Raw genomic sequence first — 20,918 nt, 5'->3', positions numbered from 1 at the left:
AATGCTGTTTTTCTTTGTCTTCCATGACAGTAAATTGAATATCTTTTTGGTTTTGGGCTGTCAGTCGGACAAAACAAGCCAATTGGATTGGTTCTGAGAAGACCATACCTGATATCACATTCAGCCCCTAATTTAACGATAGGGACAATCCGCCCTACTGGTGGTATATAAATACATTTACATGAATCATTACTGTAGACAAAGAGTTAAAATGAACTTCTAAATACAGCAGTAAAATGCAACACACAGTAATAAAGCAGTAAAATCAATCCAAACATTTTTAATGCACTATCCTTTTTACTTTTCATGCCTTAAGAACATTTGGCTGATACACTCTCTCACTTAAGTAAAGTGTGGAAAACAGGACTTATACTTTTAGTGGAGTATTTCCAGCGTGCGGTATTAGTACTTTTACTTAAAGTAAAGGATCTAAATACTTCTTCCACCACCTGCCAAAGCTCCCTCATCCCGAAACACATTTCCCCATCAGGTTTAAGCCGGGAGCAGTGGCTGCACGAACCAACCATGTTTCCGACTGCCCCTGAACGCACCAGGAGTCCTTCCCAGTCAGATCTGGCTGAACGTGACGTAACGTGCCGACTTCGGAGAGCCGAGCGAGGTTTCCTGGCGGAAGCTGCGGAGGGAGCAGGAGCCGAGCGGGTCTGTCTGTCTGTCCGTGTGTCTGTCTGCCGCCGCAGTCTCTTGTCTGTCTGGGGACACACACACGCACACACACACGAAAAGAACCCTCCTCTTTTTTTACCGCTTCCACGGTGTCTGGACTTCATCAGCGGCTATGGATCCATCGCTGTTCTGCTGTTGTCACCACTGAGGCACGTTCCTCCATTGGATGCTCCTCCAGTGCCCATAGAGGAGGAGAGGAGGAGGGGGGCATCCGTGTCATTCTTCGACTACCAGGTGAAATCATTATTGTGATATATGCTATAGCGTTGTTGTTGTTTGTTGGACTATTGAGAGGAATAGGGAGGGAGGAAGCGGGGGTTGGGGGGGTCGTCGTTTTTTTTTTGAGGGGGGCGGCGGCGGGGGGGGGGGGGGGGGGGGGGGGTTTGTGTCGAGCCCGTGGCGGGTGGGAGCGGAGGTTAGCATGCTAGCTAGCGAGCTTGCTGCCTTTAGCGAGCTGCCGCTGCTTCGTCATTAGCCAGTCTGGGACGCCGGGGATGCTGCTGCCGAAGAGGATGAGAGGAGGGCCAGTAATAGTAACGGTAGTACCGGTACCGGTACCATTACTGTCCTCCTCACCCCCCTCCCTCCTCCGCCACAATGGTAACGGTACCGTCCGTTACACCGTTACTGTTACTGTAACGGTACCGTCTGTCTGGCCTCGGCCCATCTCCGTGATGAACGACCCCCCCCTCAAAACCTCCCCCCCCCCCCCCTCAAAACCTCCCCACCTCTCTCCTCTTCACCCTCCCTCCCTCCACCACCACCGGTCTCCCACCCCTTCAAATAACCCGATAAATCCCCCGGAGTTGTTTCATTACAGACATTAAAATAACACCACGGCTCCTCCGTCAGTTAGCCAAGCTAAGCTAAGCCAATCCCAGCCAGGCAGCTAGCAGGCTAACATTAGCGGTAGCATCATCTGGCTAGTTCTCATCCTCCATCCTCCCGAGCCTTCACAGGCCATCACAGGCTTATAAAACCCTTTCATACCGGGAGCCGGTTTATTAATTTTTTTTTATCACTGCTAACAGCGACTAGTCGGAACGAAAGAGTCACTTCCAGACATTTATTTATATATACATTGCATATACCGGAGCACGCTGAAGCGGATGTTGTTATGTAACTAAGATAATGACACCACACACACGCCCTTGAAAACAAAAGCTGTTGTTTCAGTGTTTGTTTTGTTTGTGGAGCCGAAAGGGCCGCAGCTCCGAACCGGCTTCTGAAATAAACAACGGCTGCTGCTCCTGTCAGCCATTGTTTTTGTTGTCATTGGAGGGCTCGCGTTTTGTTTCCCAGCCTCTCGGATCTTTCCTTTGATGGTGTCTCGCTGTGCGAGTGAAGGAGCATGGAACACAACGTCTTCAGTAGCTTTGTAGCTTGTTGCCGAGATAGATACATACATGGATGGATAACTAGGTAGGTAGACAGATGGATGGGTGGATGGATGAATGGATGGATACTTTATTAATCCCGCAAGTGGAAATTTGTTCGCAACAGCAGCATTACGATACAGGTAAATAAAATAACAGAGTAAAAAATATTAGATATAAAAGTGCACAATATATACAATGAAATAGAATAACATTAACTAAACAGTAGTTTCAAGAATTAACCAAACAAACAACAGAGTAGCGGTGTCATAGTCTTGTGATTGATTTGGCCAGAGGTGATTTATTATAAAGTCTTATTGCAGAGGGCAGGAATGATCTCCTGTATCGGTCCTTGTGACAGCGGAGCTGGATCAGTCTGTGCCTGCAGTAGGTGGTGGAGAGGGTGCTCCGGGTTATCCAGTATGGATAATAGTTTCTTCAGTGTCCTCCTCTCCAAATGCCAAATAATGATTCATTAGTCATTGTTGGAAATGTGATTATTACTCCCAAATGAAGTAAATTGTAGATGAAAGGCTAACCTCGAGGAGATGGATGAATGCTGTGGGGTGGCAGTTTGACCCGGACTTTGTTGTTAAAAAAACATGTTTTATTATTACATTTCTTGTAAAATGCTCGTTGTAGTGGGACATAAAGGTTTTCCCATGATCGGTAACAGGATATAAACCATTCTGTGATTACAGTAGATTCAACGTTATCGTCATTGCACAGAGTAGTAAAGTAATGAAACAACCAAATGCAGTTTAGCGTCCAACCAGAAGTGCAAAACGGCAGTAAAGTGCATTGTAATGTGCACACGGAATGTCTAATGGTAATAATAATAAATATAACAGACAGTAAGGGGTAGATGTGGATATGCTGGATTCGTACAGTATTAGTAGTATTAACAGTAAGAACAGGTTGTAATGAATACGCTGAGAGATAAAACATTGATCTCTTACCGTCATAGAGGCAAGGCATTTTATACAGCGTCTGTAAAACACAGGTTTTTCAAAGTGGCATATGTAAGGAATATATATGCGTTACAACGGTTAAAAAACACTTCATCATGAAGCAGGGCGTGGCGATGATATAATCGTGATTGTTGGCTTTTAGCAGAATCGTATCGTGACAACTTGATCTTAACACGTTATCGCTCACAGATGTGTTGATAATTCTGAAAAGCTCGACGTAAAAGCTGACCGAATTTAAGCTTTTGGTTTTCACATATTAAGCGTTTCATGAAATGCATAACAGTAGAAGATATTTCATTGTTTTGAACCTCTTTGCACACATTTGGCATATTGTGATGTATATCAATATTGAAAGTCGAGTATGAAAATGAATGTGATACTGATTTGAGCCACATTGCCCACTGTATTAGAGAGAGTTTTAAGGACAGTTAAGCTGTAGTTTAGGTGATTTTTTCACCTTTATCGCAACATGTACTGTGCATGTGTAATCATTTCAGTTTCAGACAGCCGTCAATTAGGAAAAAAACACCAGAAGGAAATAGTTCAATTTAAGACTTCTAAAGTAACAGAAAGATTCACTGAAGATGAAATAAAACTTTATTTATCTAAAGGGAAATTGTTGTGCAGCTGTTAAAGTACAAAGTAGGAAAACGTCCCAAAAAACCCCAGAAATTGTCTTTTTACTTTCGTATTGATTATCTTTATTGTTTATATTTTGCCTCTGCCTGCAGCGTGATACATTTTTGTGATATAATGTACATTGGTGTATAAATATTTAGTGTCACGCGTACCAAAGGAATATACATTACTACATATACGAGGAACTACTTCTAGTTATTAGTTGGTGAATCATCTTGTTGCTTTGGTACACAACCCACAGCTCATATACCTCCGTTACTGTTCCTGTAAAATAGTCCCCGGTTACGTTTCAGCTACAAACCTTTCAGTGCTTTTGGTCTGCAGCTAATCGACGGTCAGTGTCTGCAGCATGAGTTCAGTAGTGTGAAGTCAAAGTGGAAATGCATTGTCCATTTTTGAGACAGCGGTTCCCAGACTCGGGTCCCAGGCCTACATTAAAACTCCCGACTAGATGTAGACAAGTGTTGAAGAGGCGATAAGTTGGATATATATGTACATCACATTCCTGCTGCTACTTCACAGTAAAGGCGGGGATCAGGTGTGAAGCAATAGTTGCTCTCTATCAAGCAGCACCGGAGTCTGTATGCAAATTCAGGAGCCATTTGGTTGAAAGATGTGACCTTTAAGAACTGACCTGTGTGCCATCTCGATGGGGTTTTAGGAGAGCTCGTGGATCAACAGCTGCTGTGAAAGAGGGCTGTTGAATGCTCGTGCATGGGCTGCAAGTGTGTGTGTGTGTGTGTGTGTGTTTGTGTGTGTGTTTGCGTGTGTGTGTGTGTGTGTGTGTGTGTTTGCATGTAGGAAATATAACATGTCGCTGGAGGAAACAATGTCATGTTGCACATTTGTCCAGGTCCGTGCAACCGTTGTGCTGTTGTGTCTGTGCTTGGGTGATGGTCAACACTAATACATTAAATATGGCTGTGATAGAGCTGGGCGACAGGACAATATGTACATAATATATATATACATAATGTACATCATAAAATCACTCAAGCTCAATTTCTCAATTGATCGATTAGTTGTTTGGTTTATTAAATGCAAAACAAGAAGTGAAAAACAGCTTTCACAACAAGCCCAAAGTGATGAATCACTTGATTGGTTTGATTGAAGCCCAAAATATTAGATTTATTATCGTATATATGAAAAAGAAAAGCAGCAAATCGTCTCATTCAAGAGGCTGAAACCAGCAAGTGTTGGTGTTTTTGTTTTCAAATAAAAGGATTGAGAGAAGGAGTTAGTGAGGAAGAGTGGAAAAGGAGGGAGGGAGGGAGGGACCATACTTATGAGGAAGGAGAAGCCATGCGGAATGATACGTTGTTGTGGATGGAGGGTGAGAAAGAAGGAAGGAACGAGAAGAAGAGTTCAACAAAAGTTGAGGTAAAAGTAGTTTGTAAAGGAGTGATGAGAGAAGGGAGGCAAGAGGGAGTGAGAGGAGTTAGTGTGGAGGGGAAGGAAGGAATGAAGAGGAGGGGGAAACGTTTGGAGTAGTCAGGGAAGGAATAAAGGAGAAACGAGGGAACCGAGGATGGGAAAGAGGAGGGTGACAATGATGTGAGGAGGCAAGGAAATGAGGAAGAACAGATGAAGAAGAAAAGAGTGAGAAGGAGGAAGTGTAAGGAGGTAGGAAGGGAGGGAAGAAAAGTGAGGCCCAGTGAAGGACGGAGGGAAGAGGAGAAAAGGTTGGGGAAGGAAGGAGGAGGAAGTAGAAGAAAGGAAGAAACAAAGGAAGGGGAGGAGGCGATGTTAGGGGGTGAATCATGTGAGGAGGCAAGGAATTAGAGAAGGAGAGAGGCAGGTAAGGGAAGTAAAGTAGGGGCCTGTGAAGAAAGGAAGATATTGCGGGAGGGAGCTTCATCAATTCTTTGAGGAAAGAGTGAACAAGGGATGAGGAGGTAAAAGAGAGTTAGTGAAGGACTGATGAGAGAATGAAGCAAAGGGGGAGGCAAGAGGGAGGGAGAGGAGTTGTTAAGGACGGAAGGGAACAAAGGATGTAAGGATGGAGAAGAGGTGAAAAAGTTGGAGTAGTAGTAGTTAGGAAAGGGTCGATGGAAGGAAGGAGATGGGAGGAAACAGAGGAAGGGGAAGAGGAGGAGAGTGAAAGGTAGGAAAAATAGGGCGTGAGATAAAGAGGGAAGGAGGGACAAGAGGAGTTAGGGAAATACTGATAGAGACAAGGAAGGAAAGAAAAGCAGGGGACAGAGGAAGGAGAAAGTGTGAGGAGGCAAGGAGCAAGGATGTAAGGAGACAGGAAGTGTGTCTAAGGCTCTGAACAATAAGTGGCGGCCTGCTGTGTTTGCTGTGTGAAGGACACTATCTACTGACCCCCTCTCTCCTTTCTCTGCTCTCTGTTTCCTTCCAGGCTGACTCACCGCTGGAGCGCCTGAATACAGAAGAAGAAGAAGAAGAAGAAGAAGTTTGAGAGGGCGAGGGAGTGAGGAAAAGAAACAGAGTAAGAGAGGGAAGGAGGGAGGGACAGAAAGAGGGGAGTGAAAAACACTCAAAAAAGAGGTGAGGAGAAAGTCGGGTTGGGTCGGCAGGGCGAGAGGAGGGAAGAGAAAGTGACTGGGAAAGAGAGAGAGAAGGATAGAGAGACATTGTGGGGGAACAACAGAACAGATCTGAGGTCAGGTGAGAGGAGGCGCAGGTAGGTTGTAGGTCGGAGGTCAAGCGGAGGTCAGACGGAAGGCTGACTGAGCCGAACAACAAGCATCCCTTCGCCGTCACCACACTGGGCGGACTGGGAGAACTGGTGACGAGGAGAAGCCACCATGAGCGACCAGAACGTCATCAAGGAAGGCTGGGTCCAGAAAAGAGGTGAGGAGCTGTCACGTGTTCATCTTTAACCGAACCCCGACTTTAAATAATCGTATTAATCCGCCACTAAATAATCGTCCCCTACAAATGCACTATTTCCCCCTCAAGAAACGGAACTGAATATTTGTGAATTGGTTCCTTTTCTAGATTTAGATCTTCAAAGGGAACCAGTGTAGGCCGGTTAGGACATCCTCAGACATTAACACGTTGTTGGGTTTCATCTTTTCATATAATTTGTAGAATAACGCCGTCCTTATCCATGAAGTGGCTTCTTTCTTTTGGTGTATTCTGAATCTATGTGGTAAATATTCACGTAAACATCTCGTATCATTGAACCAATAATGACGGAGGAGTGCTGTGAACAGCCCGATGGATGCTTCAGTTAAATTGTTCTTGTGAGTACACAAACACACATACGAGCCAAGAAATGATACAAGCAAAGACAGAAAGTAAGAAAAGTTATTGGATTATATTAGAAACCAAAATATTCTCATAGAATGTTCTAAGCCAACTATGGAAGTCTGATATGTGCCCACAGTGTTAGCCCACTGCCTATTTATGCACTGAAGTGAACGTCTACAATTAGGATGCTTGGTTGTCACGATACGATAATGAAGAATTGTCTGTCTTTGTGGAGAACTGGCAGCAGAACGTCCTCTTGAGCAGGAAAGGCAACGAGAAAAAATAGTCCGCTGGCCGAGACTGAGCTGCAACTAACTACCGTATTCTTTTTATTTTTTTAAATGAATCGTTCACTCGATACAATGTCATGAAATCAGAGCCCAAATACTCCAGACCGAAGCCCAAACACATGAAAGACGAGTGAGAGGCAACCAATCTGAACACATCGACTCATCATGTCAACACAGTGATGCATCGTGTGGGTGAGGGTGGCCGATGCATCCCCGTGTATTTAAACTCTCCGTGTGGACAGTCACGGGTTTAGAGCGGGAGCGTGAACACGGCCGACATTAGTCGACAGATACAAACGATGCTAACCAGCTCCTGGAAGTCACTTCTCCTTTCTGCAGCTCTTACACAGAGGAAGCTGATTTATTGCAAACCTGACGGGGGATGTGTGTCGCGTTTCAGCTGATGAGGGAATCGAACCCGAGACCGTTGTGTTGCAGGACTCTTTAAATATATGGTTTGATTCATGAAAAACAACTACCGGCAGCTTTTATTATTTTAGACGGGTCCAAAATACCTATTAATTCTTCATAGTGTGTTTTACATGTTAAACTTTACTTTTTCATTTCTACAGATCTTCAAACTTTCAGTAAGATTTTTACATCTGAAGGAAAAATATCACACCAATGTGAGATTTTCCAGACGTCAGTTGGCGTAAAAATGCAGCAACAATCAATAAACTACTCAGGCTGTGGAGGGTTAACAGGCGTCCTGTTCTTTAGACCTTTTTCAAGGTACCCACAGCAGCTTTAATAAAATAAAACATGCACCAGAATAATGCATTCACATGCTAAAACATTGTCTTCCACACAGAAGGATCCCGTAGGCCTGATTTTACAGTAAATAAACATTTTATATTGACATTAAATGATCTAAGATTTGCTTGGATGGACATGTGTGTATTGAAAATGAAACAAACATGTTATGAAAGCAAAATATTTTACAATATTTTAAAGATTGAATATATTTTTTAATTGAAACTTTTTCCATTTCTTTTGTGCATTGCATTCTGGGACAAAAGCACTGATAGTGACTTGGAATGTGAACACACGGAGTGTGGAATTGAAAGAGTTTATGTTCACACTGAAATGCAAAAACAGGAAACTGGCCGAATGAAATGACTTATTACCGTCCTGCGACCAAGTATCAAAAAATGTTTTCGAAGACGATTACCAACCCTTCAGTTCAATGAAATCACTGTTTTATAATTTAGAAGTCATCTGAAAACGGAAACAACACCACCTCCCTTTCGTGATTGGCTGTGTTGGCATTCAAAAGGAGCAATCGCAGAGCGAGTTAGAGGGGAACGGGACCCGGCCCGGCTCACTGTGTTAGAGGAAAACCTGGTCCACGCTGGAAAACCCCCGTTTCTCTGGTTGTTGGAAACACCGGCCGTCCTCGGTCCGATAAAAGATGTGTTTTTATTACAGCTCAGTGTGAACGTGGCCTAAACCACCCTGCTCGGTTTGAAGAGCAGCCCCTCCAAACAATGGTTGTTTACCTGCCAGACGGCGAGCAGAGCCGGCTGGTTTTGCAGGGCTGCAGCCCAGTCTGAGCTGCACTTGGCTGGTGTTATTTCCCACAGTGATTTTGTGTGTGTGTGTGTGTGTGGCTGCCAGGCAGGGGGAAGTTTCTCTGTGGCACTATGAGCTTACAGAGGATGACCTAACACTCTGGTTCCTTTCTCTCCGGGCCCCCACAAGTCCCTGTTTTGTTTATTGCACCTCTGTGTGCTCTTATAATTCAGTCCTAGCGGCCCTCCCGGAGAAAAGGGCCCCAAACGGCTCTGTGGGCCGTTTAAGTTCAAAACGCACAGTTCACACACAGTTCAGGGCGGTTTGTAAACTGGAAACAAAAGCCGTCATAAACGTTGCATGTGGAGCAGCATTATTGTTCTTGATCGCAGAGTTTATGTTGGTGGAGAGTCAGCTGTTCAACGGGTTTCAGTTTCTTTCTATTCACAAACTGATGGATCTGTTTCAACTAAATGAGCCTCAGTAACTGTGATTCACTGAATGTTGAGTTCGGGGTCACGATAGAGCTCTTTAATGTGACGCACTTCCTGTTGAACAGGATGTTGGGCGGGACGAAACACAGCGGGGAATCGATTTAAACTGTAAATGTATATAAAAGAATATAACTTTTTGTTTTGTTTTTAACACACTGCTAATGGATCGGTACTCGGTATCGGATACGCACGTTTATTGTATCGGGAAGGAAGATTTTTTACTGTTGAGCCATACACATGATGGAGTTCACGCACCTGTAATCACGTGTACACAAATTAATTCAACACATCGGCCACATTGTCACCGATCCAGCTCTCCGAGTCGGTATCGGCCCGACTTCTGTGATCTCGTGAATCTGTAGCTCTGCGGGTGTGTTGCATTGATCGTGTAATTCACACACTCCGCTCTGACTGGACAGTTGTTTTTTAGCCATTCATGGTATTCATTCAAAATGAATAGCAGCATAACGCTCTCACAGCTTTTGAGTCCATATGTGTGAACCAGGCCTGCCGAATGAAGCCAGTGCTGAAGTGTCTTAATATGTGCATTCTCTCCAGTGTCCACCAGGGGGCGACTCCTCTGGTTGTATAGAAGTCTATGAGAAAATGACTCTACTTCTCTTGATTTATTACCTCAGTAAACATGAGTTTATGTCTCAATCTCTAGTTTCAAGTCTTCTTCACTGCAGCATGATGTTCATTTAGTACATTATGCTCCATTTCTCCTGCTCACCTGCTCTCACTTCCCTTGTTAAACATTTGTTTTCTCTGGAAGTTTGGCCTGGACATGAAGATTATTTTCCAAATAAACTGCACCCATTTCTATCTGTTTCTCGTATGTACTGTACGTCTTTGCTGCTGAAACAACGGGTCTTTGCGATCGCTTTTTTTTAAAATCGTGATTAATTCGCTCATGTCTTGTTGCATAAAGTAAAACACCATACACGTTGAGTAGGGGTGTAACGGTTCACAAAACTCACGGTTCAGTTCGGTACGATACAGTGGAGCCACGGTTCGGTACGTTTCGGTACAGTAGAAAACTATAAATGCCAGATAAATGTACTTGATTTTTAAATATATTTATTCATTACAACTAACATCATGAAGTTATTCTTTGACTTTGAACAATGATGGAACTATACCTGAGTGACTCATCTTCTGGGGTGTCTTCTTAGCAACACATCAGCATAAAAAACTAAAACTGCTCCTTAATGTTATGTAGTATTGTTACTTACATCTTGCAAAAGAGATTTTTAATCTCAATGGGACGACCTGGTTAAATAAAGGTTTAAAAAAGTTTTTTTTTTACTCAAACGTATTCGGTTCGTCATGCGTACCGAACCGTGAGCCTCGTACCGAACGGTTCAATACGAATACGCGTACCGTTACACCCCTAACGTTGAGGTAAAAACTTGATCCGTCACAGCTGATTCTTGAGGGAACAACACCCTCTATGAAGACAGAAAACAGCGAACATGAATAATAAGCTCAGTGGCATCGTCAGGCGAACACCAACATTACAGAGCCACGTTTCCTCCACAGTCATCACAGAATCAAAGTGACTGCTGCTTCCAGCTGTAAACACATGTGAGTGCAGCAGGATGTAACCTGTTGGTGTCACCTTCTCTCTTCCCCCCCGCAGGCGAGTACATCAAGAACTGGCGACCGCGCTACTTTCTGCTGAAGACGGACGGCTCTTTCATCGGCTACAAGGACAAACCGCAGGACTCTGACCTGGCCTACCCGCTCAACAACTTCTCCGTAGCAAGTAAGACACGCGAGCAGAGGAACTCGGCCGCATATTTCATACGCTGACGAAGAAATATGTCCGCAGCGCCTGAACATCGATCTCTCTGTGTGCGACTTCCAGAATGTCAGCTGATGAAGACGGAGCGGCCCAAGCCAAACACCTTCATCATCCGCTGTCTGCAGTGGACCACGGTCATCGAGAGGACGTTTCACGTCGACACTCCTGATGAGAGGTGAGCCGTCGGTCTCCTTCTCCTCCCCAACTGTCTGTTGTTGTTGTTTTTTCTGGCTAAATTTAACACGGGGAGAAATAAGGCGATCTAGCTGATTAAAGAAACATCTTAAAATATCTGGGAAACTACTGGCTTCTGTTATTTCTGAGATAATGATGAAGGAAAAATCTCCACCCGTCGATCATTACTATTTTAAGAGTCAAAGGATTCTAAATATACAATAATCTGTAAATGACGTCGTCACCCAAAACCCATTTAATAATCTTAGCTTCACACATACAAAGAAATGAGCCTTCTTGTGTTTTGGTGAATAACAATAAACATAAAAGATAAAAGCAAGTACTGCAATCAGTCAATATATCTGTGTTTGAAATGAGAGCGTTGTAGTTTTGTGCAGATTGAAGACTTCATAGAATTGACAGTATGAAGAACAGAGAATCTTTGTGCAATGTCTGGAGAATATAATCCAGAGGATGACAGCTGTGGAGACTTTACGCTAATGGACATTGCGTCTGTATGTTTTGGTTTTAGCTCGTACAACACGCCTCGTTTAAATGTCTGGACGCCATGTTTTGAAGGGTTCTCGTTCCACAGCACAATATGTGTAGATGTATAGATGTATAGATCAGGACTTGTTTCCTGTCATTGTGACCTGCAGGGACGAGTGGGCCGAGGCCATCCAGATGGTAGCCGAGTCTCTGGCCAAACAGGAGGAGGAGGGCATCCTCAGCAGCCCCACCTCCCAGATCGAGAACGTCAACGAGGAGGAGATGGACACCTCCATCGGCCACTACAAACGAAAGGTGACGGCGTGAGCCGAGCGGAGACGCGACGACGCTCCCGCTCCTCAAGCCTGTTTTGAAAAAGATGAAGTGAGTGCGTTAGAATGGTGGAGAAGCAGCTTTCTTCACGCCATCCCCTCTTGTTTCTTTGTGCAGACAATGAATGACTTTGACTATCTGAAGCTTCTGGGCAAAGGCACTTTTGGGAAAGTCATTCTGGTGAGGGAGAAGGCCAGTGGCACCTACTACGCCATGAAGATCCTCAAGAAGGAAGTCATCATCGCCAAGGTCCCTTTTTATCACGTTATTGTTATTTTGTCGTCTGTAACGCATGTTTTTTTGGTTACTTTAAAAAGATACAGTCATGTATGTGTAAAGAAATAATTACAAATACAAGCATCAGCTTCAGTGTCAAATATTTGGCACGTGACTGTTGGTCTCGGACTCTACGGTGTCCGTGTTTAGAAAGATCAGATGCAGGTCGGTTTGATACTGGCGTTGGCGTGGTGTTCACACGCCTCCCTGACAATTACATCCTCGACCTTTTGTCTCCCGACTAACCACCATCTCCTTCGTCCCTTTTTTTCCATCACAGGATGAAGTCGCTCACACGCTCACAGAAAGTAGGGTATTAAAAAACACTCGGCATCCATTCCTAACTGTGAGTACCAGCAGGTAGATTGCATGCAAATGATTGTGTTGGAATAAATAAACATGTAGAGACGCAGTGGCCCGTCAGCCTCCTTTGATGAATGTTGTTTAAAGAAGGAAGGATGCGCTGAATGCAGACCACAGAGCTTCTGTTCCTAAATGTGTTTAAAACAAACCGCTGGGCTCTGCCCAGTTTAAAGAACGTGAATATATTGTGTTGCAGTCTCTGAAGTACTCGTTCCAGACGAAGGATCGGCTGTGCTTTGTAATGGAGTACGTCAACGGAGGAGAGGTGAGACATCAAGGACTCTCCCTCAAAAGAAAATGGGTTTGATGCTGGCAGATGTTCCGTCTTATTCCAACATGGAAGTTATTTCAAGAGTTGTTGAAGAACGATGACGGTGGGATTCAAAGAGCTGCACTGCTCTCATTGTAGGACTGGGAGTGTCTGTTTGTTGGTGACGTGTATCAATTTATACATTCCAAGGCATTAATGCCACCAAAGAGATGCAAAATATATGAATATGTAATATGGATTTATTCAGGTCTGAGACACTTAATTAATGTCTGACAAGCTGTTCTTAAATCAGTGTTGCAACAACAGTGTTGCTTAGTTTAGAGAACGAACACAACACAAGCATGAACAGTGCATTAAAGGAACATTGCAAAAAGCTTTTTTCAAAGAGTGGAGTAACATTCATACAATTGTGTTTAGCGGTGTTATGTTTTGTGATTCCGTTTCAATTCTCAAAAACATTTTGAATCAATGGTTAAACAAATATATATATTCAGTCTCTCTAAATATATATATTTTTCACTGTGTTTTACTTTTTTTACCTAAAGAATCCTGCAGACAATTATTCATTTCTGATATAATGCAAAAGTGAATTCCTTTGCTCACACACACACACACACACACACACACACACACACACTTCAGCGTGAGGTGCTTTAAGTCGTCTTTAACGATCTCCTGGGTTCCCCTTCGGTGATCCTGGTCTTGGTTCCTGGTCGTTCACCGGACGACCCGGCTGAATACAACAGAGTGTAAACACTGTGGTGTTTGAACTTGTTTTCCTTTTTCTCTGCAGCTGTTTTTCCATTTGTCAAGAGAAAGAGTATTTTCGGAGGACCGCACTCGTTTCTACGGCGCCGAGATCGTCTCCGCTCTGGACTACCTACATTCTGCCAAGATCGTCTATCGGGATCTGAAGGTAAGCTGCACCTGGTCTGGGTTGACAGTTATCAGTCAAACCTGTGGAAACGTGCAGAGACCCACCCGCACAGTGCACGCGTCTTTAATTCCCCTCGTCCTCTTCATCAGCTGGAGAACCTCATGTTGGACAAAGACGGACACATCAAGATCACAGACTTTGGCCTCTGCAAAGAAGGCATCACCGACACTGCCACCATGAAGACCTTCTGTGGAACACCAGAGTACCTGGCTCCTGAGGTCAGAGGTCACACCAGTTAAAAATACGATCATTTGGGTTTCAGACTTGATGGAACACGCAGTGCAGAAAAGAAAAGTTCTCGTTTCAGGCTTAAAAACTGAGCGGTCGTCTGTTTTTCTCCCGTATGATGAGACTGTGTGTTGTTTTGTCACCAAGCGGCAAACCGCCGGGGCTCAGCTGGTGGAAGTACCCGAACATGTTGTTCCTCTAATGGCAGCTCAACGCTTTCCTCACAGCAAAGTAGAATGTCAGTCGCTCGTTTCACTTCTTCTAATGTGGCTCTTTGTGGAGGTTCTGAAAGTTATTTTCCCATTAGGAGGATGTGAAAGCGGATATGTCAAGGGCAGAAATACACGATGAATTAAAATACGTCGGATGTCTGAGAAGACTGCTCTATATCCTTAAATGGTCTTTCATGCTTTTAGGCTGTACAGAGTCTTTACACATATTTAGTGTGAAAGGTTTGTTCTGTACAACGGTTCAACCACACTGACAACGTTCAGGGCAAAAAGAGACAAAGATCCAGATTAAAATAGGAATAGCTTCCTGTTTCAGTGTCAAGTGAATATTGGAATATATTGATGAACATGCTATGGCCTGAAAAATCACAGTTTAAACCTCTTCAGTCTGAACACTGAGTAGACGGTAGAGAAGCGGACTAACTCCATATTTAGAGCCCAGTTCTTAATCGTAGATGATATATAAATACCGATAACACCGCGGTTAAATCATATTGTGCGTCATCAGGTGCTGGAGGACAACGACTACGGGCGGGCGGTGGACTGGTGGGGTTTGGGCGTGGTGACGTACGAGATGATGTGCGGCCGCCTGCCGTTCTACAACCAGGACCACGAGAAGCTGTTCGAGCTCATCCTCATGGAGGAGATCAAGTTCCCGCGAACCCTGTCGGCCGACGCCAAGTCGTTGCTGTCAGGGCTGCTCATCAAGGACCCCAACAAACGGTACACACACACACACACACACACACATAAATGATGTGGAGACGAACACACCGTCGCCAGGCTTTCACAATAAAGAGCTGCGTAATGCCTTGAGTGTGAAAGATTTGAGCCGCCTAAAATAACCCAAAATGAATCAAGAATAGCTGCTCAACCATATATGCATATTTCTGGTCGAAGGAAACCTATTTCTACTACCCTTCCGGAGTAAATGGAGATGCAATAAAGGAAGAAATGAGATTGCCGAGTACATGAGATGAATTTCAAGGCAATATCACCTTTATAACCAGCTCCCGTGGATAATGATGCAGCTGAAGGTGTAATTTGATTTGCTTCACATACAGAGTAAAACAATCGCAGCACTGGAGTGAAAACTACACCTAGTCCGTCAGGTTCAGGACCGGTTTCAGACATGCATCCATCTTTTCACCGTCGGCTGGGTTTCTGGGTGTGAATAATCGATCCCCTCCTCTCCAGCTACTGACTCCAGCTCCTGGGGGATCCCGAGTCGTTCCCACGCCTGATTGGATATATGATCCATCCTGCTCAGATTGAAAATACTCTCCACACATGTACTCGTACGCAAATATGAACAGAAACGGTGTCGCTGGAAGAAAAGAAGTTTCGGAGATCCGCCACCATCTGTGGCCCTTTCACTGTCCAGGATCCTGGGTCTTAGTCACAGGACAGTTTGTCCTTTACGTCGCAGACTACACCGATTCATTTCACTGTTTAAACACGTGAAGACCTGAACCTCCTTTAGTGAGAACTGGTATCCAGCGAACAACTGCCTGTTAGACAGAGTAGGCTGGTGGCTGCTGTTATATCCCCCTCCTGATTGTCCCGGAGGCGTTGTTCTGTCTCAAGTGAAGAAGCCGGTGAAAAGAGGCTACTGCAGCTTCACAGAGCGAAGCCGTTCACCCCGTCGAGTTATTCTGGGATCCGTAGCAGGTGGATATTCTGGGTCCATTGATGGAGACTTTGTAAGAGCAGCGTTTTGATGTCTGACTTTCGACGTCGTCTTCTTCTTCTCTTTTCTGACAGGCTGGGCGGCGGACCGGATGACGCTAAGGAGATCATGCGACACAGTTTCTTTAACGCAGTCGACTGGCAGGACGTCTACGACAAGAAGGTGAGAGCAGGCGTTAGCTGCTGAGACGTCATCCATTTATTCAAACAGCGTACCTGAGATATTCTGGTATCAGGGTTACCTCATTTTCTTTCTTTTTTTTTTACAAAAGAAGCCCGGCTGGGATGTGTTGAGTCCAAAATAGAACACAAAAGAACAAAATTACCTCATTTCAGCAACATAAAGCAGTGCAAACAACACCAGGTCCTCTTCTCACACACACACACACACACACACACACACACACACACACACACACACTCGACTCTGAGCGTCTCACGAATGTGTCGGTCGAGGCCTTCGTTCTTTGCCGCATGTTTACATTAAATATTTAGAACATAATGTGTCGTTCACTGCTTTCACACAGATTTATTACACGTTGCACCTTATTGAGTCGCATACGGTTTCTTTTAGTTATGATTATGAATCCCAGTTAAAAGTCCAAGATCTCTGACTTGGCACTGAACAGTGGAGTACTCGGACCTTTTACTAAAGTACAAGTAACAATACAACACTGTAGACATACTCTATTACAAGTAAAACTCCTACATTCAAATATTTACTGAAGCAAAAGTATCGGCATCAAAATATACTTTTCCCAAAAGTAAAATAAGTCATTATGCAGAATGGCTCATATCAGAATATGTGTTATATTATTTTTATATTATAACTGGTGGAGCTCATTTACCAAATGTATATATTGTAAAATAATAATTCATAATTAATTGTTGATCATTTGTATTTATCTGATTCTGCAAAGTAACGATAAGTCTCAAATAAAGTGGAGTAAAAGTTTAAAGTGGTATAAAATAGAAATACTCAAGTAAAGTAGAAGTACCTTCAAATTGTACTTATACCTTGTTTTCCCTAAAAAACAACAACAATGTACAGACAAAAATAATCAAATCCTGCTCATCGTACCTTTTTTAAAACACAATACTTGAGTAAATTTACTTTCCATCACTGGCACCAAATAACACAGAGGTGCCTGAACAAGTAGAAACCGATGTAACCGCAGCAGTAACAGTAACGTCTCTGCGTTTATTAAAGAACAAAAACCTCCCATCATTGAATGGACACGTACACAACCCGCTCAGCGATCGCACGTCACGTCACTCACACTTGACACCTTCTGCTTCCTGTCTCGTTCCAGCTGGTCCCGCCTTTCCAGCCCCAGGTCAGCTCGGAAACGGACACGCGCTACTTCGACGAGGAGTTCACAGCACAGACCATCACCATCACTCCGCCGGAGAAATGTAAGCTCGCCGCGTGAACCGATATCGGACGCATCAGGACGCGGATCTGTGTTGTTTTACTGCCGAGCAGGTGGCAATAGATAAAAATCAGGGGAAGTCGTGATGCTTCATCTTCAAGGACCTCGACTGTAATCGAGCTAGATGGACGAGGCTAAAATCACCCGACGTACGTGTTTAAGCTGGTTCAATGTTTGATGTTTGATGTTCTCCGTCTCTCTGCAGATGACGAGGACGGGATGGACGCGGCGGACAACGAGCGAAGGCCTCATTTCCCACAGTTCTCCTACTCAGCCAGCGGGCGGGAGTGAGCGCTCCGGGCCCAGCCAGCAAGTATCGTCCCCATTCGTGGCCATTCTGAGGAAAACACGTAGCCATTTTAGGAAAAACGAAACAAAAAAAATACCAGTCTCCCCTCTTTTTCTCCTTCTCTGCCTCCTCACAGACGGGGAGAAGTCTTTTTAGGGACTTTAAAAGAGGTTTTTGCACAGTGGGAATAGACTCCAGCCGGTCTCCCCACACTAAAAAATAAGTCTCCTACATTTTCACCGCTATTTACTGCAGAAGGCAATGTTTTTGTTATTTATTTTTTCCGTCAGTATTAAGTTGTCGACCCGGGTTGCGTTCATTTTTTTGTTTCTGCCCTTATTTTTTGTTTCTTCTTTTTTTTGACTTTTTGCACTTGGTTTGGAAGAGCCGTTTTAGGGAACAAAAAACCAAAAATGTTGCCTTACGTGTGCAGATGTTTCGTATCATACCGACAGGGTGTTTTGGTTTGGGTTTTTTCTGGGCGGGGGGGGGGGGGGGGGGGGGGTTGTGAGTCATTCTTAGTTGAGAATAAGTGCATGGCTCGTGGTTCACTCAGAAAAAAAACTACAAAAAAAAACATTTTTCTTTCTCATACATTTGCCATCGCCGCACATTCCCCCAATCCCATGGCAACGAGGTCACTGTCTACAGGAAGAAGGAAGAAGGACGAGTCTGTATCATTCCTCTCATCGTTGCAGTCTCAGTCATTTTTTCAACCCATGTTTTTTCTTTTCTTTTTCTCTCTTGCACTTCACTTCTAAGTTTTGCCCTTTTTTATTGTTTTATTTTGAAACAGGAAAACACTAAACTGCCAGAAACTGCACAGTTCACTCAGGCGCCACAGAGCACAACCGCGTTCAAACTCAGCTAACCGCTCCAGCTTTCCACAGCCGGCAAAGAGAACGAGGCCTTTCTCTGCTTTCTCACCGCTCCTCCTCCTCCTCCTCCTCCTCCTCCTCCTCCTCCTCTTCCTCACCTCTGCTCTTTGTTTCCTCATCGTAGCTGTAGGACTAGTGGAATGGGTGTTTACACAGGGACATGTGGCTTAATGTATGTAATGTATGTATGTGGGACATGGGGGTCAACTTTATACTGTCATAGCACACACGCACATATACATACACACATACACATTTACACTGATCAGACTGAAGTCATCAGTTTGCTCCAAACAAAACCTAATTTGGTGTTTTCTTTAACACTCACTGAAACTACAGATGTGTGTGTTTATAAGTCAAAGCCAGTACACACAGAGAGGCGTTCAGTTGTCCGTCTGAAAACGTGGTTATCCGCAGTGACTCCTTCAGGAGCACGCAGACATTGAGCTCTACTACGGATGTGTTCTGGACGTTTCAGTGTTGGGGTGAAGATGTGAACAGGAAGTGTTCCCCCTCTGTCCTCTTGTTGCATGTGTGCATCTGTCGTTCCTGCTACTGAAGACCTGCTAGTTGACGTGATATTTCTGGACTCTTGAGTGAGTTCGTTGGCTGGATAATGTGTTGCAGGAGGAGTTTGACGTTTTTTTTGGGGGGGTGAATAGGTTTATACCTCTCTGTCGTCTGCTCGGTGCTGGAGCCTGGAGGTGATTAGCTTAGCTTAGCAGAAAAGACTGACAGCAGGGGGAAACAGCTAGCCTGGCTCTGTCAAAAGCTAAGAAAAATACATCAAACCAACTCCTCTAAAAGCTGATCAATTAACACCGGAGAATTCAACCGTGCGATAGCCTCAGAAAGGCGAACCAACAACAACACGAGGCTGCTGTTCCATAATCCTAGAATACATTTATTCAGATATGTTTTGAACTCGTGAACGAGGACCGGGGGAGGCAGCTCTTCCGCTCTCGTCGTCACTCGAACACCGAAGTGAACAGAAATGAAACTTGCTTCAGTTTAAGTGTTTGTGAATTTGGAAAGATCGTAGGGTTTCCTCAAAACAGGAACAGAAGTAAATACTATATATGACCAGACCAGACTGGATAGAGGTCTTGATGGATCCACTTCGGCTCCTGGTGTTGGAGACCTGACCCTGGACCCCAGTGGGGTCGTGTTCTAAGTATATTTAGTCTCATCGGGTCAGTCCAGGTCCTGTTGCGCAGTGTTGCTGCATTTTGGAGGAAACTAAGTTGCCTGTTGGATTCGGTCCCCACAGGTCTGAAATGATGGACCCGGGAGCCTTTAGACCAGACTACTGAGTGAGTCCTGCCCTCTACTGGGCCCAGAGAAAACCTTCAGACATCCCAACATGATGAACTCACTGTAGATAAAAACGAAATACATGTGACGTTTCAACAGATCAACACTTTCACCAAAAACACGCCAAATGGACTTTGTTTGTGGAGAATTCTGCCCACTTTAATCTGCTGTTCTCAGTCGACACTCTTCAGGGTTCCTGCAACACATCCGAAGACTTCGGCGGAACAACTTCCAGGTCTTTTTTTTGGGGGGGGGGGGCAAATCATTGTTTTCTTGAAGTTCATGCGCACACGTGATGAGAGGAAGGAAACGTATCGAACATATCGAAAGTCTCGTGAAATTTATGCAGACTTGTGTGGGAACCCTGACGGCGCACACACACACACACACACACACACACACACACATTCCTTCATATTCACACGCAGATACACCAAGACTGTTGATACACGACAGATCCGAGCGAAGAAACATTTACTTTATCACACTAACAGAAACGAGGCTTCCAGCTCCAGATGCAGGGCTTCTGTCCTGTCAGTATTATGAGATTTATTTACACACGTTTTTAAACCTGAACTGAGGGTTTCAATACATCACTAATCATGTCACAGATCACGAGAAAACTGAGCCGTGAGACACTCATGTATGAAGACTGTGAGGACTGCCAGAAGAAAAGTCGAGTCGCCCCAAACTTCTTGATGTAAATATGCAATGCCTTCTTTTCTTTTTGGGTCATTTCGTGACATCTTGACAGACATAAACATGTTTTTTTAATTTTCTTGTGTGACTGTACTTCCAGCTTGCTGATGAGAATAGTGACTGAAAAAAATACAACAAACGAAAAACATTTATAAAGGAGTAAAAAAAAATTAAAGACTGTCGAAGCCTGGACCCTTCCGTTGAAGTTTTCATTTTTTCTCGGGTCGATGCACCGACTCGACTCGGTCCCCAAACATGATGGACTCGTGACTTTGTGAGGACTGTACCTGTGGAGTCTGCACCGTCACTTCTGTTTCACCTCT

General features: G+C 44.3%; 2 protein-coding genes across 2 annotated transcripts in view; one reads left to right on the top strand and one right to left on the bottom strand.

Annotated features, from left to right (window-relative positions):
• Positions 1–643: 643 nt before the first annotated feature.
• Positions 644–18,149, top strand: akt3b (v-akt murine thymoma viral oncogene homolog 3b). Its single transcript, XM_079279216.1, has 14 exons — positions 644–918; positions 6,033–6,487; positions 10,828–10,953; positions 11,056–11,167; positions 11,826–11,970; positions 12,106–12,237; positions 12,545–12,610; positions 12,824–12,892; positions 13,692–13,814; positions 13,925–14,053; positions 14,802–15,016; positions 16,058–16,145; positions 17,296–17,398; positions 17,621–18,149. The coding sequence occupies exons 2-14, from the start codon at positions 6,442–6,444 to the stop codon at positions 17,704–17,706; spliced, it is 1,440 nt and encodes a 479-aa protein (XP_079135342.1). The 5' UTR covers positions 644–918; positions 6,033–6,441; the 3' UTR covers positions 17,707–18,149.
• A 2,018-nt stretch (positions 18,150–20,167) lies between these two features.
• The window catches only part of pus10 (pseudouridine synthase 10), a 10,442-nt gene continuing 9,691 nt past the window's right edge, over positions 20,168–20,918 (bottom strand). The window contains exon 18 of the mRNA XM_079277977.1: positions 20,168–20,918. This exon is cut by the window's right edge and continues 1,656 nt beyond it. The gene's annotated coding sequence lies outside the window, so the exon portion shown is untranslated.

Source organism: Melanostigma gelatinosum (assembly GCF_949748355.1).
Source record: "Melanostigma gelatinosum genome assembly, chromosome: 11".
NCBI lineage: Eukaryota > Metazoa > Chordata > Actinopteri > Perciformes > Zoarcidae > Melanostigma > Melanostigma gelatinosum.
This window is presented reverse-complemented; position numbering and strand designations above follow the sequence as displayed.

Excerpts from the sequence above, each read along its gene's own strand:
- akt3b (XM_079279216.1), top strand. The coding sequence starts at position 6,442 with ATGAGCGACCAGAACGTCATCAAGGAAGGCTGGGTCCAGAAAAGAG. Across the intron at positions 12,893-13,691 it reads AGTACGTCAACGGAGGAGAG|CTGTTTTTCCATTTGTCAAG; the intron begins GTGAGACATCAA and ends TTTTCTCTGCAG. Across the intron at positions 17,399-17,620 it reads CATCACTCCGCCGGAGAAAT|ATGACGAGGACGGGATGGAC; the intron begins GTAAGCTCGCCG and ends GTCTCTCTGCAG.